The sequence below is a fragment of the Mytilus trossulus genome, chromosome 1 (genome assembly GCF_036588685.1).
Source record: "Mytilus trossulus isolate FHL-02 chromosome 1, PNRI_Mtr1.1.1.hap1, whole genome shotgun sequence".
NCBI lineage: Eukaryota > Metazoa > Mollusca > Bivalvia > Mytilida > Mytilidae > Mytilus > Mytilus trossulus.
The window spans coordinates 49837845-49851103 of NC_086373.1; the positions used below are offsets into that span (position 1 = coordinate 49837845).

Below are 13259 nucleotides of genomic sequence, written 5' to 3' on the forward strand. Positions count from 1 at the left end.
TTTATGAACTAACCCAAAACACGTGTTTTATATTTTATATATATATTCAACCCTAGACGTCACAATGGCATCAAATTCACCTGAAGTTCCGAGGTCCAGCAAAAGCCCCATACATCAAATTGTAAGGGGGAAATCACAAGCAACTTTTAAGCTTAACAAGGACACTTTACTACTCTGGCGACGAGCATTACTTATCCGATACTTTAAAATATTGGGTGACAATCCAAATTACGATGTAAAATGGAAAGATTTTGACATTAAATCAAAATCAATTAACATTAACGATGAACAAAAGCCCTTCCAGTGGAAATCACCAACAGATTTGCTGTACAAATCAGCTGTTGAAATATCATTCAATAATAAAAAGTTGTTAGTATAAGTTACTCTCTTTTACACCACGACAAATGCAATGATTCAGGGTAAAACTATTGACACATGGTTAGAAAATGAATACAAAGAGATATGGTTGGTAATTGACAATTTGGTTAGCCACTGGACAAAGGGAGATAATCCGAATGTGGATGAGCTATTTGCAAAGGTAACACTTTATGAACCTTTCAAGGACGAAGAACAAAATAATACCACAAACAAGGTGACAGTAAATGTGGATCTTAGCATGCAATCTGATGAACAACACGAAGAAACTAGTTATTCAAAAACAGTGTCTGAAAACCTAGAAAAAGACAAAAAAAACTTCAGAAACAATGTCTGATAAAGAACAAATAATCATAGTGTCTGAAAACCTAGAGAAAGACAAAAAAACTTCAGAAACAATGTCTGATAAAGAACAAATAAATGTCCAAGCTAGAGATGAATCTAAAGAAAAAGAGATAAGTGATATAAAACAAGTTTTGCACTCGATCGAACGTAAATTAATAGAGAACGATTCTAAAACAAATGAGGTCCTTAAAGTATGTAATGAAATGAATGAAAAATTCTCAGAAATTACAAAACTTAAATCTGACGTAGAAAAATTAGAAAAAGTTGTACAGAATTTAAATACCAACATAAATAGTGAAACTATGTCAACAGTAGCCAGGCAGTTAGCATGGTTAGGAGAAAATATTAAGATGGATTTAGACAGATGTGAAAATTCACAGAAAATATATCAAGATTCATTGGTTGTTCTCAACAGAATAGAAGTAACTCACAAACTATTAGCACAGACTGCAAATACCGTGAACATGAACCGCGTTGTTGAAGAGTTAAGAGTAAATCAGGCAGAAACAAGAGAAACTAACAAAAAAATAGACAAAATTGATTCAGATTTAAGGAAAACCCAAATGTGTAAGTCACATGACACACCAGTATCTCACAATGATCAATCGCAAGATTTTAGAAATGATGAAAGTGAAATTGATCATAACAAGCTTGAAAATTCTGATGAAAAAGAAGAAAGTGTTAGAAGTACACAAAATTCAACAAATGAAAATACTCCCAAAGCTAATCTTTGGATAATAGGTTCATCAATAGTTAAAGACTTGAATGGCAGAAGGATATATAGAAATAAAAATACACGAATTAATACACTGAGAGACAAAACAGTATTTGGTGCTACACAATTTATCAAATTAGAAAAAGTTAAAGTACAGAAAATGTACTTTTTCAGATAGGATCAAATGATCTTGAAAGAAAACAAGCTGATTGTGTACTAAAAGAAGTAGAATACCTAGTAGCAACAACACGAAGAATACTACCAGCAACTAAGATCATTCTCGCAGAAATTCTACCTCGTTATTTAAGAGACCAAGATCAGTCTAAAGAATTTGAAGAGAAACGACGTCAGTTTAATACTTTACTTAAAGATTACTGTTTTGACGAAAACATACAACTGGTAGAATATAGTAATATGAGAACAACAGACTATACAGATGGAATTCATCTTAATGAGGTAGGAGTAGGAATCATGGTGAAATGTATCAAGAAAATTACTAACCCATTACTTGGTATTGTAACAGATACAAAGCAGAGAAGTCCAGACAACCAATATAGAAACCAAAACTATCGAAACAGACCATATCAAAACACAGCAGATAATGTAGGATACAAACATAGCTTTTACAATAGAAATACAAAGGATTATAATACACAAAATAGAAATATGAGTTATAACAAGCAAAATTGGCCAAATGACAACAATAGGCAAAACCAAAATATAAATCAAAATTGGCAGAATCAGTACCAAAATGTAAACCGTCAACAATACAGCGACAGTACAGACAGCTTGCTTCCAATGATAGAATTAATGCTGCAAGAAAAGAAAAATGTTAGGAAATAAGTGTATCTTATTCTTCATTTTATACAGTTTTTAGATAAATCTTGTGTTCAATGTTGATTTTAAAACGCAGCTGAGAAATAAGCATGGCTTAATGACTGATTAAGATGTAGTTTCGGGGTGTTTAAAAATTGTTTTTTTGTTTTTTGTTTTTTTTATAAATAATCTTTTGTTTAATAGAAGTATACCATAAAAAGAATGTGGTGCTTGAAAGATTATTATAAGCTAGAATTAAATTTTTTGCAATACTGTAAAACAGAAAAATCTTGACATAGTCTGACATTATAACAAGATATAGTGATATGTTATCACAGTAAAACAAAGAACGAGAAATAATGCATTATTGTTTTCTATATTCATTTTATTTCTCAAAGATTCATGTTTCTCTATATAAATTTTACTTCAATTATAATAAGAATATACATGTACATGTATATTAAATACTATAGTAAAACTTTATTGTCAAGAAACTTTCTGTATATTTATCTTAAAGTTTTCTCCCATTTAACATGTAAAGTGGTACTAAATTTGTATTATATTAGTTATATTCTTCATCATTGTATATTATATTCATGCATCCATAAATCCTTTTTCTAATATGTAATAACAACCAGTAAAGATAATGCTTTATACACAATTAGAAATAAAGATTTTATCTTTTTTTTCTTTCTGAAATACAATAAAAAACCTGAATGAAAAGAAATGAACAGGGTTATTCTGTAACAGTATTATCTCTCTCAAAGATCTGGAATAAAAAAAAAAAAAAAAAATTAGATAGAGTTATCCCTCTTTTTATGGTACTTAGCTTAAATAAGTTGAATGCCTTTTTATTTTTAATGCATACTTTCAAACAGATGTATGATACTACTATGTGTTTATAAATGTAGACTTACACATGATTATAATAATGTTATAGATATATCACTATGCTTTAAAGCTGGTTTTCAGCCATATATTTCAATTTTGGATTTATAATGAATCAGAACTCATTAATTAAGCAACTAACTATATCTTAATGGAATATACATGGTCTTGGTGACAAATCAAATGATGATTTTTTTCTTAACAGTATAAAAAGTGACATAAATATCTTATTAGAAACCTGGAAAGGAGAATGTAAAGAATATAATATCCCTGGCTTTAATACCTTTTCCAAAATAAGAAAAAAGAAGAAGAAAGCAAAAAGACATAGTGGTGGGATACTAGTATACTATAAAAAAAAATATACTCCAAAGGGATTTCCCATATTCAAGAAGGTACAAATTCACAAAACAGGCTATGGCTTAAATTAGACAAAAAATTCTTTGGCCTTATACACATGACTTATACTTGTGTGCTGTTTATATCCCCCCTGTAAATTCCACTCATTATGAAAATGACTATACCCAGTTAGAAAAAGAAATAAGTACATATTAAAACAAAGGACAAATTGTCTTAATAGGAGATTTTAACTCCCGCACTAGCAGTCATCCAGATTTTATAGAAAATGATGACCCAGATCTATTTAATATACATTCTCAAAATATATTACCTCAAAATTATGATGTGGATCAATTTTTAAAAAGAAATAACCAAGATAAAATACTAAATGCACAGGGTAACAATCTTTTAGAATTATGCTTGTCATCAAGACTACGTATACTTAACGGCAGATACATTGGTGATTCTTTGGGATATTTTACATGTTTCACGCCCAATGGCTTGAGTACAGTAGATTATGTAAGTAAGAGTCTCCTGACCTCAGTAATATACTTTAAAACTAATGAAATCAACTACCTTTCAGATCATGCACAAATTGAAATATTTCTTAAATGTAATATAAGTGAAAAACAGTATCTGTTTCCAGAAGACAAATGGAAAACAATGAAATCTTATAAGTGGAACAATAACTCCAAAAATATATTAATTCAAACTATATCTTCTGAAAATTTTATAAATGAAATTATAAACTTTGAAACAAGGAAATATAGTGAAAATCAAAATGGGATAGATCAGGCAGCTTAGTGAGCTTGATTTAATTTTATGCAACTTAACAGAAAAATCTTGTACATTAAGACCTGTAAGAGGTATACCAAACTCTAAAAGAAACAAAAAAAAGAAACAAAAATGGTCAGATAATGAAGTATATGAATATAAAAAGTCAATAAATTCAGTCGGAAAAGAATTAAGACAAAATCCCTTTAACTGTTCACTGAAACATAAATATTTTTGTTTACTCAAATCATTTAGAAAGTTAATAAAACAGAAAAAAATAGAATATAAAAAGAAAATCTTTGATAAACTTTCAGATTCGATGAATAAAAATCCTCAGGAATACTGGAAAATACTAAAATCACTAGAAAACAAAAATATAAATGGAGATGATGATTTAAAAGAAATGTTAAAGGACAGTGAGAGCACAATTAAACATTTCCAAAATCAAGGAAAGTTTTCAAAAATAAATAATGATTTTCAAACCAAAATTGAGCAAAAGCTGAAAAATATTGAAGATACTATTTCTTATAACCCTGAAACAGACAGGCCTATTACTTGCTCTGAAATTAATTGTATTTTAAAAAACTTAAAAAATGGAAAAGCAAGTGGTCCAGATAGTGTGTTAAACGAGGTAATTAAATTTAGTAGTCCAGTAACTACCAAAGCATATGCTAAATTATTTAATCTTATGTTAAAAACAGGTCACTATCCAACTTCATGGAATTCGGCATACATAACTTTAGTACATAAATCTGGTGACAAATGTAACCCAAGCAACTACAGAGGAATTTCTTTAATCAACTGTATATCCAAATTATTTAGTAGTATCTTAAATCAAAGAATGATTAAAACTATGGAAAAAAAATTAACTAATGCCCAATTTGGATTTAGAGTTAAGGTGCATTCACACGATACGATTTTCCATTCGATTTTCATTCGATTTTTACCTGTGCACCTGCTTTCGACTAAAATCGTACCGTGTGAACACTAAAATCTGAAGTCGAAAGTCAAGTCGAAACGTCGTTTTGAAATCGAAACGTACGCTATTTTCATTCTACGTTTTGACTGGAATTGGATCGTGTGAACACCAAATCGACTAAATTTATCAGTCGATTGAAAAATTCAAGCTTATAAGTTTAATCGACAATATTCCTATTTTCGCATCATTCTTAACGTTTTTAATTCGTAAAGAAAACATAGCCATTTTTTGTTCATAAACCTGGCAACCGTTTTACAAAGTCTACGTGTCATTAGATCCATTAGCTGCGGAACCGTAGCTCTTAGGTCCTTTTGCTATTTTTGACTATTTGTGGACCATAGATCCGCAAAAATTCAAAAAATAGCAAAAGGATCTAAGAGCTACGATTCCGCAGCTATAGATCCATAGTGACAACCATCGTTAATAAATCTTAGGTTTTACAGCCGTTTAACAAAGCCGTCGTAATTAATGATCGTGAATAATAGGTAAATCCTGGCATAACTTACTATAACTGCTTTATTATCGTGTACTTGGCTGGGGGACTATGGTTAGACCAAGTTACTAAAAGGGGTAGTCCAAATAATTATGACGTCTTGAAAGGCTACTATAATTTTTTTCTTTGACGCCTTGGTCATAATTATTTGGACTATAAAAGGGGATGTGGTTTTTATAAATGATAAGAACTGGCGGACTTACATGGCGTTAATAGGGCGACAAGTGTTAGTAAATGCAATACATTAATTCGCACTCCCAAAGTCCAAAAGGGGCATTGGATGAATTTGCCTGTTCAAGAATTACAAAAAAATAAGGAAGATTAAGGAAGTGTTTCATACACAGGCGCTTGCGTGTTTCTATCCATGGGAAGACCCACTATCAACATATCTCCAAAGGATGACGAGGGGCCAGCATTTGTTTGTCGTGAGCAGTTCCGTGCATTGAATGTGCAAGCCGTATATGATGCAAATATTAGGTATTAATTCACTTTTAACTCAACTTATTTACTTCTCGGCTTTCTTCTAGACTAGACAATGTTCTAAATTAGGCTTTCTATCACGTCCGCGTTCTGATATCTATTTATAAATATTTCACTTCAGGCACAGTGGTAATCGACAAAGCGTTTAAAAGAGGATGTTATATTCACAAATAAAAGAGCTCATAATGAATTGATTAATACAATGTATTATCATTAAATTTGTTTACAAATAATTATTCACCAAAATAAAATACATAGTTACAATAGTATACATTGCACCTATTTTGAAAAAAAAATCACTTACGTTTTTTTTATTATTTCGACAAAAGTTTCCTTTCTGTGTTTATTTTGTAGAGGTATCATTGTTAACACCAATTTAATTTAGAATTTTGAAAAAAATGTCGATTTTAAAAGCTCACTTGAGCTTGTGTTACTTTGTTTACTATTTATCGACAATAAATAAAACTTTGATTTTGAATCCATATTGAATCAAAGAAAAATTGGTCTGAACAGACCTCCAAACGATCCAGGATTCCGTAATGAGGAGTACCCAAATTGCAACGGCCATACTTAAATCCAGTTATTAAAAATTGAATAACAGATGTTTTGTTCCATTTCTCTAAATATAAAGGTTATAGAATACATTGATAGAACGTCGCTAGCCGAAGTATTTTCTTTGATATAAGCATACACTAGAAGATGCCTGCGAAATTGCGGTACAATTTAGCAAGTGTTGAAACAAAAAGGGGGAAACAGTAAGAATTTGGATACGGTTAATGCATTTAGTTCTAACTTTTAAAAGAGATGAATATTAGGAACATTATGCAAAAGACCCCATAAATTTCGGTTTGAAAATAAGAATATTAAATACCATTTAGAAAAGTGTGGCTAAGTGTGATTTTCAGTAGTTTTTTACCCTTTAAACTCAAAAACCGTATGCATTGACTTTACCAAAAGGGATCAAAATGAATAAAACTATGGAAAATAATCTATCTATCTTAATCGAATGAAAAATAAAATCTATACCACTTCCAGTGGCGGATCCAGAAATTTTCATAAAAGGGGGCCCATTGACTGCCCAAGAGGGGCCCCAGTTATGCTTCAGTGATTCCCTATTTAATCAACCATTTTTTTCCACAAAAAGGGGTGTGTGTGATCCCCTGCCTCTGGCTTCATCAGGAATCAACCCCTGTTGTATCTCAGAAATCATTGACGATAATTCAAATCATAAAAATAGGTCAAACTTTCTTACCTCTTGAAATAGTCTTCGAGGTAAGAATCAATTAGTTCTGGGAATGTATGAACTGGGAGTATAGCTTATAGGATCATATTAATACTGAAAATTCGAATGGGCATTTTAAAGGAAATCAAATCATGCTAGCTATTCCTTGTCCGATAATGTTATGACGTGTAGCGACCTTGAATCTTGGCAATTTTTTTAAGGAATTGAAAAGTCTCATATCCTTTAATTTATTCTAAATTTTCCAATTTATGGTACTGCACAAGCTGGACTATATCAAAGTTTCGAAGAACTTTAGCATTATTTTATAAAAAGGTATTATTTTCCTATATTCATGCCACCCCTAAACCCAACTTTAGTTCGCACATGAATAAAGTTCTTTATTTTCCAATTAATATATTTTGAAATAAGTTTGAAAAAAAATAAAAAAATAATTATAAATACTTGAGAACATTATAAATAAGAATATGTGGTATAAGTGCCATTGAGAGAACTCCGCATCCAAGTCTCAGCGAATTTAAGCTAACAATTATAGGTCTAAGTACGACCTTCAACACGGAGCCTTCTTTTGATTAGCTGACCAAAAACAGGAAAATATAAAGGGTCCCAAAATGACCAGTGTACAAATTTTCAAACAGTAAAACCAACGGTCTAATCTATTTACAAAACGGGAAACAAACCAGATGTTCCACAGGACGCAGCTTTATACGACCGCAGAGATCAAACCCTGAACAGTTGGGAAAGTATGGACACAACATTCAAGCTTGATACAGCTCTGAATTTGGATTGTGATTAAACAGTTGACACAAATTAGGTTTCTGACACAGAATGAATGTGGTCTAAAAAAAACTTTAAAAACAAATAAATTGGACATTTTCTTAATATGGTCCAATATCCAAAATCTAAATGCATGGTTAGATTTAGCATATCAAATAACCCCAAGAATACGTTTATGATGAAATTAAATACAGTTCAACTGGACCCTTTAGAACTTAATGTTGACCAACTGGGCCCGTAATCGAAAATATAAGTACTTGTTTAGATTCGGGATATCAAAGTACCCCAAGAATTCATTTTTTGTTAAAATCAAACTTAAGTTTGATTTTGGACCCTTTGAACCTTAATGTGGACTTATTTGAAAACGGGATCAAAAACTCAGAATCTAAATACACGATTAGATTCAGCATATTAGATAACCCAATAATTAAAAAATTTGATGAAATCAAACATATGATGATAGTTTAATTTTGGACCCTTTGGCCCCTAATTCCCAAACTGTTGGGATCAAAACTCCGAGAATCAATCACAACCTTCCCTTTGTGGTACTAAAACTTGCGTTTAAATTTCATAGACTTCTATTTACTTATACTGAAGTTATTGTGCGAACACAAAGAAAAATGCTTATTTGTGCCCCTTTTTTGTCCCTTATGCACAAACCGTTGGGACAACAACAAAAAAACTCAATCCAAACCTTCTTTTAGTGGTAATTAAATTTGTGTTAAAATTTTATCGATTTCTATTAACTTAAACTTAAGTTATTATCCGGAAACCATCTATCTTCGGACGACGCCGACGACGTGATACCAATATACGACCAAAAAAATATTTTTGCGGTCATATAAAAACATTTATGAAACTCACAAACGACATCCATTTAACAGCAGGCCTTGGGACAGATGCATCATGATAATATAGCAAGTATGAATGTTTTAAAAGGCGTCAACCCCCTTACCTAAAAAGTAGTATGTATATTATTTATGACATTACAACACGAAAAGATGCACTATAGAATATTAGTTAAATATACGGCTTAGCTCTACCAAAAAAGACGTGAATTACACAAAAAACATGTACCTATTAAACAAAGACGTACATGCAGTAATAAATTAAGACACACGAAGCAACTGTTATCTGTTTTAGAGTTCCATTCTTTAAACGTATCGAGTTCTCTTTTTAATCTATTATTTTAAATACAAGTTTCATATTTTGAATATTGAAATCGGGTTAAAATGTTTTACTAGCATTAATATTGATGTACAAATATCCGTTACTTTTTTTTCTAGATCTGAGAATAAATTCAACTCTTGTAATACACTAATATACTAGTAATCGAAAAGTTAAGAGTGTCACATGGCGTCTCTATATGTCGTCTGCATTACAATGTATGTTATTGTTCTGTTATTTATATATTCGCCATGATCCGCAATAAATTTTTAAATGTTATTTTGGCATGCCATACTTGATAGAAGTGCAGACGTGAAAGAAAGCACCAAAACTTCAACGGATATTACATTCAACGGATATTACATTTCGAGTATTCCGTCTTTTATAAAACATAATGCGTGTATCTGAAGAGAGAAGTTGTATTAGAATTAATTTTAATTTAACACCGATATCAATATGTTGGGTGTAGAATCTATTTTCAAAACTGTGTTTATTTAGAAAACAGGGATTTCTGCATTTTTCACCATGGTTTCAAGTCTGATAATATAGTTTTTAGTATTTTAAAAATGACCATAATTGATATATAAACTAAAATTATTCAAGGAAACCTTATAACTCACACTACACTCTTTATTGTGCTAAATATTTCGCCATGCTTGGGTCTTTTATCACTTATTAGTCTTAACGGAAATTACAGGTTTGCGAAAAAACGTTTATTACGGCCAGTACGATCACTATGGTAGTCTCAATGAAGATGGTAGTGCAATATGCATTAAAGATAATAATATTAAAGAAATATAAAATATCCGATAAAGTAGTAAAAGCTACAGGTATACATAAAAAAACTGGCTAGACGAAACAAATATTTTGGAGAATTTAGGAATAGTCCTTGGAAATTCATTATCAAATCACCATTCAATAAATAACTCAATGATATTTGTTTAAACTTTAATAATACTTGCGTATAAAGATAATTTCGGAAGTTGCTGCGTTTAGAAATATAAAAAAAGCACTTGTTCAAATCTGATGAAAATCGAATGGAAAATCGTATCGTGTGAACAGAACGCTGTAGGATTTACCTGTGCGACGGTGTCAAGTCGAATGGAAAATCGAACGGAAAATCGTATCGTGTGAATGCACCTTTAATCATAGAACTGCAGACAGTGTATTTATCCTTAAAACTTTGATTAATAAATATATTCATAAAAATAAAAGAAAACTTTTTGTCTGTTTTGTAGATCTTAAAAAGGCTTTTGATTCCCTTTGGAGAATTGGAATGCTTTATAAATTAGCTAAAATGGGTGTAGGGAAACATATGTTTGAAATAATAAAACAACAGTTTATTCATACTGAAGCATCTTTAAAATATAATGATAAACATTCTAGATTCTTTCCCATTGACCGAGGAGTAAAACAAGGGGACAGTATTAGTCCCACACTCTTCAATTTATTTATTAATGATATAGTTGAAAATTTTGACCATAAAGGTTCAACACCCTTGAGAATATTAAATTCTGATATAGGAAGTCTTTTGTTTGCCGATGACCTTATAATTTTATCGGAAAGTAAAGAAGGTCTTCAAAATAGCTTAAATAACTGTGAAAAATGGCAATTATGTCTAAATACTAATAAAACAAAAACAATGATCATTGAACAAAGAACTACAAAACTGGAACCATACATTGTAAGGTTCAATAATGAAAAAATTGATAACGTTACTGAATATAAATTTCTGGGCACTCTGATAAAAAATAATGGAAATTTAAATGCAAGTTTAACAGATTTAGCCAAAAAAGCTAGGAAAGCTCTGTTTTCATTAAAAACACATGCAGCCTTTTTGGGAAATTTCCCTGTTAATGTATCCTGTAATCTTTTTGATTCTCTTATAAAACCAATTTTAACATATAATGCTGAAATATCATACATGGATACATATCAATCTTATTATAGAGCAAAAGGCAGATTAAAATCTCAAAACAAAGATATAGATAATTTCCAATATTTGGATAAGACTCCCTTTGAAAAGGTTCATGTTAATTTCTGTAAATATATTCTAGGTACTAAAAAAACATCTGCTAATTTAGGTGTTAAAGCTGAACTTGGTAGACAACCAATAGAAAAATATATAAAAACACAAGCAATTCTTTATTGGGCTAGATTAAATACTGAAAACAAAAACCCGTTACTAAAAGAAAGTTATACACTAAGTAAACACCTTGATTCACAAGGAATTTATACTTGGTCCACTTTTATAAAAGATTCAACACAAGAAATGAATATTGATATACAAAAAGTAATGTCCTGTCAAAACATGGAACAAGTTAACAAATTAAAGTCTTGGATTAAGAATATTACAAGTAAATTTTATTCAGAACTACTGGAAAATAAAATAAATAGTTTGAACGAAAATAACAAACTTTTTCTTTAAAAAAATATTAAAGTCAAACAAGACCAAGAATTTTATCTTAAATATCAAAATTTTGAAACTAGACGTTTATTTACAAAAATTAGAATTAGTGACCATAATTTGCTCATTGAGAAGGGCAGATATCTAAAAATACCTCAAGACAATAGAACATGTCCAACTTGTAAAACCTTAGAAGATGAAAATCACTTTCTCCTCCACTGTCAAATTAATAACGTTTTACGTATAAAACTTTTTAATGACATGGAAATAGATAACCCTATGTTTCCAAATTTATCTGATACACAAAAACTAGTAATCCTACTAAATCCTTCTATAAACCAAGTGAAAAAAAACGGTTCCTTTATAAAACAGTCTTTAGAGCTGAGGACAGGGGACTCTTAGTTAGTTTTACTTGTATATATATAGATATGTGTGTGTTCAACTCAGTTATTTTATTGTTGTTGTTACTTTTGTTTATGTCACAAGTATAATGTTACTTATATGACAAATAAAGATTATTTATTTATTATTTATAACATACCTTCAAATTTTTACACACAACATAATTAGTATCTTCTATGTTTTCTACTTGAGTAGATTTCTCTTGTCCGTCAATGATGCACTGTAGTTTGTCCTCATCACTTTTCTGAAAATACCCATAAAATATAAAGGTTTACTTTGACATTTAACATTTCTTCCAACAGGAATGACAATCAATAAAAAAAAATAAAAAAATGATAATGAGACGAGTAAAAATGTCATACAAAGGTTGAAGGGGTAATTATAAGTTATTCATGCAGGTTTCAGACAGGGTATATACTGTGATATTCCCAGGTTAGAGTTTATTATCCTCTGAGCCAAAGGCAAAGGGGATATAAGCCGGGAATGACACAATATATACCCTGTCTGACACCTGAATTACACATATATTATGGATCATACCTGTCTTAATTTCTTCCAGTGCAGGTATTAATATGTTAAACATTCTCAATGAAGCATGTTTATGCATTGCATGTCTTAAAATATTTTATCTTAATATTTTGAGTAATCCATTTAAATGCACATTGTTTATCTGAACAATTGTTTTTCCGTAAGATAATGTTTTTAATAAAGATGTTATGTTTCATGTTTCATGTTTTGAGTTTTTATCTGTGGCTTCACCTTTTTTTACAACACATAAATATTGAAAAACCTAATCTAATATTATATGGTGAGCATACACGGAGGATTTTGTTATTAAAATATTTATTAAAAATTTGTGAAAATAATTATATTGTGTATGTAATACCCTTGCAGAAATAAATCCTGACATTTTTTTTAATCAGGATATCTCAAGATTATCCTGGGATATCCTGAAAATATCCTGTAAAGCATTTAGCCCTTTTTCTAGGGAAAAAAATCATGGGAGAATTTCAGGAAATGTCAGGACTTTCAAATCAAGCAGCTTTAAACTAGGGGAATTCTCAG

The 13259-nt window shown here is 30.3% G+C and overlaps 1 protein-coding gene across 7 annotated transcripts in view; it reads right to left on the bottom strand.

The window, feature by feature from the left end:
* LOC134726436 (plexin-A1-like) overlaps positions 1-13259 on the bottom strand; it is a 201346-nt gene that overhangs the window by 75417 nt on the left and 112670 nt on the right. For all 7 annotated transcript variants that reach the window (XM_063590864.1, XM_063590856.1, XM_063590885.1 and 4 more), the window contains one exon: positions 12334-12438. In XM_063590864.1, the coding sequence (XP_063446934.1) occupies positions 12334-12438 (105 nt within the window). The remainder of the gene's footprint in view (positions 1-12333; positions 12439-13259) is intronic.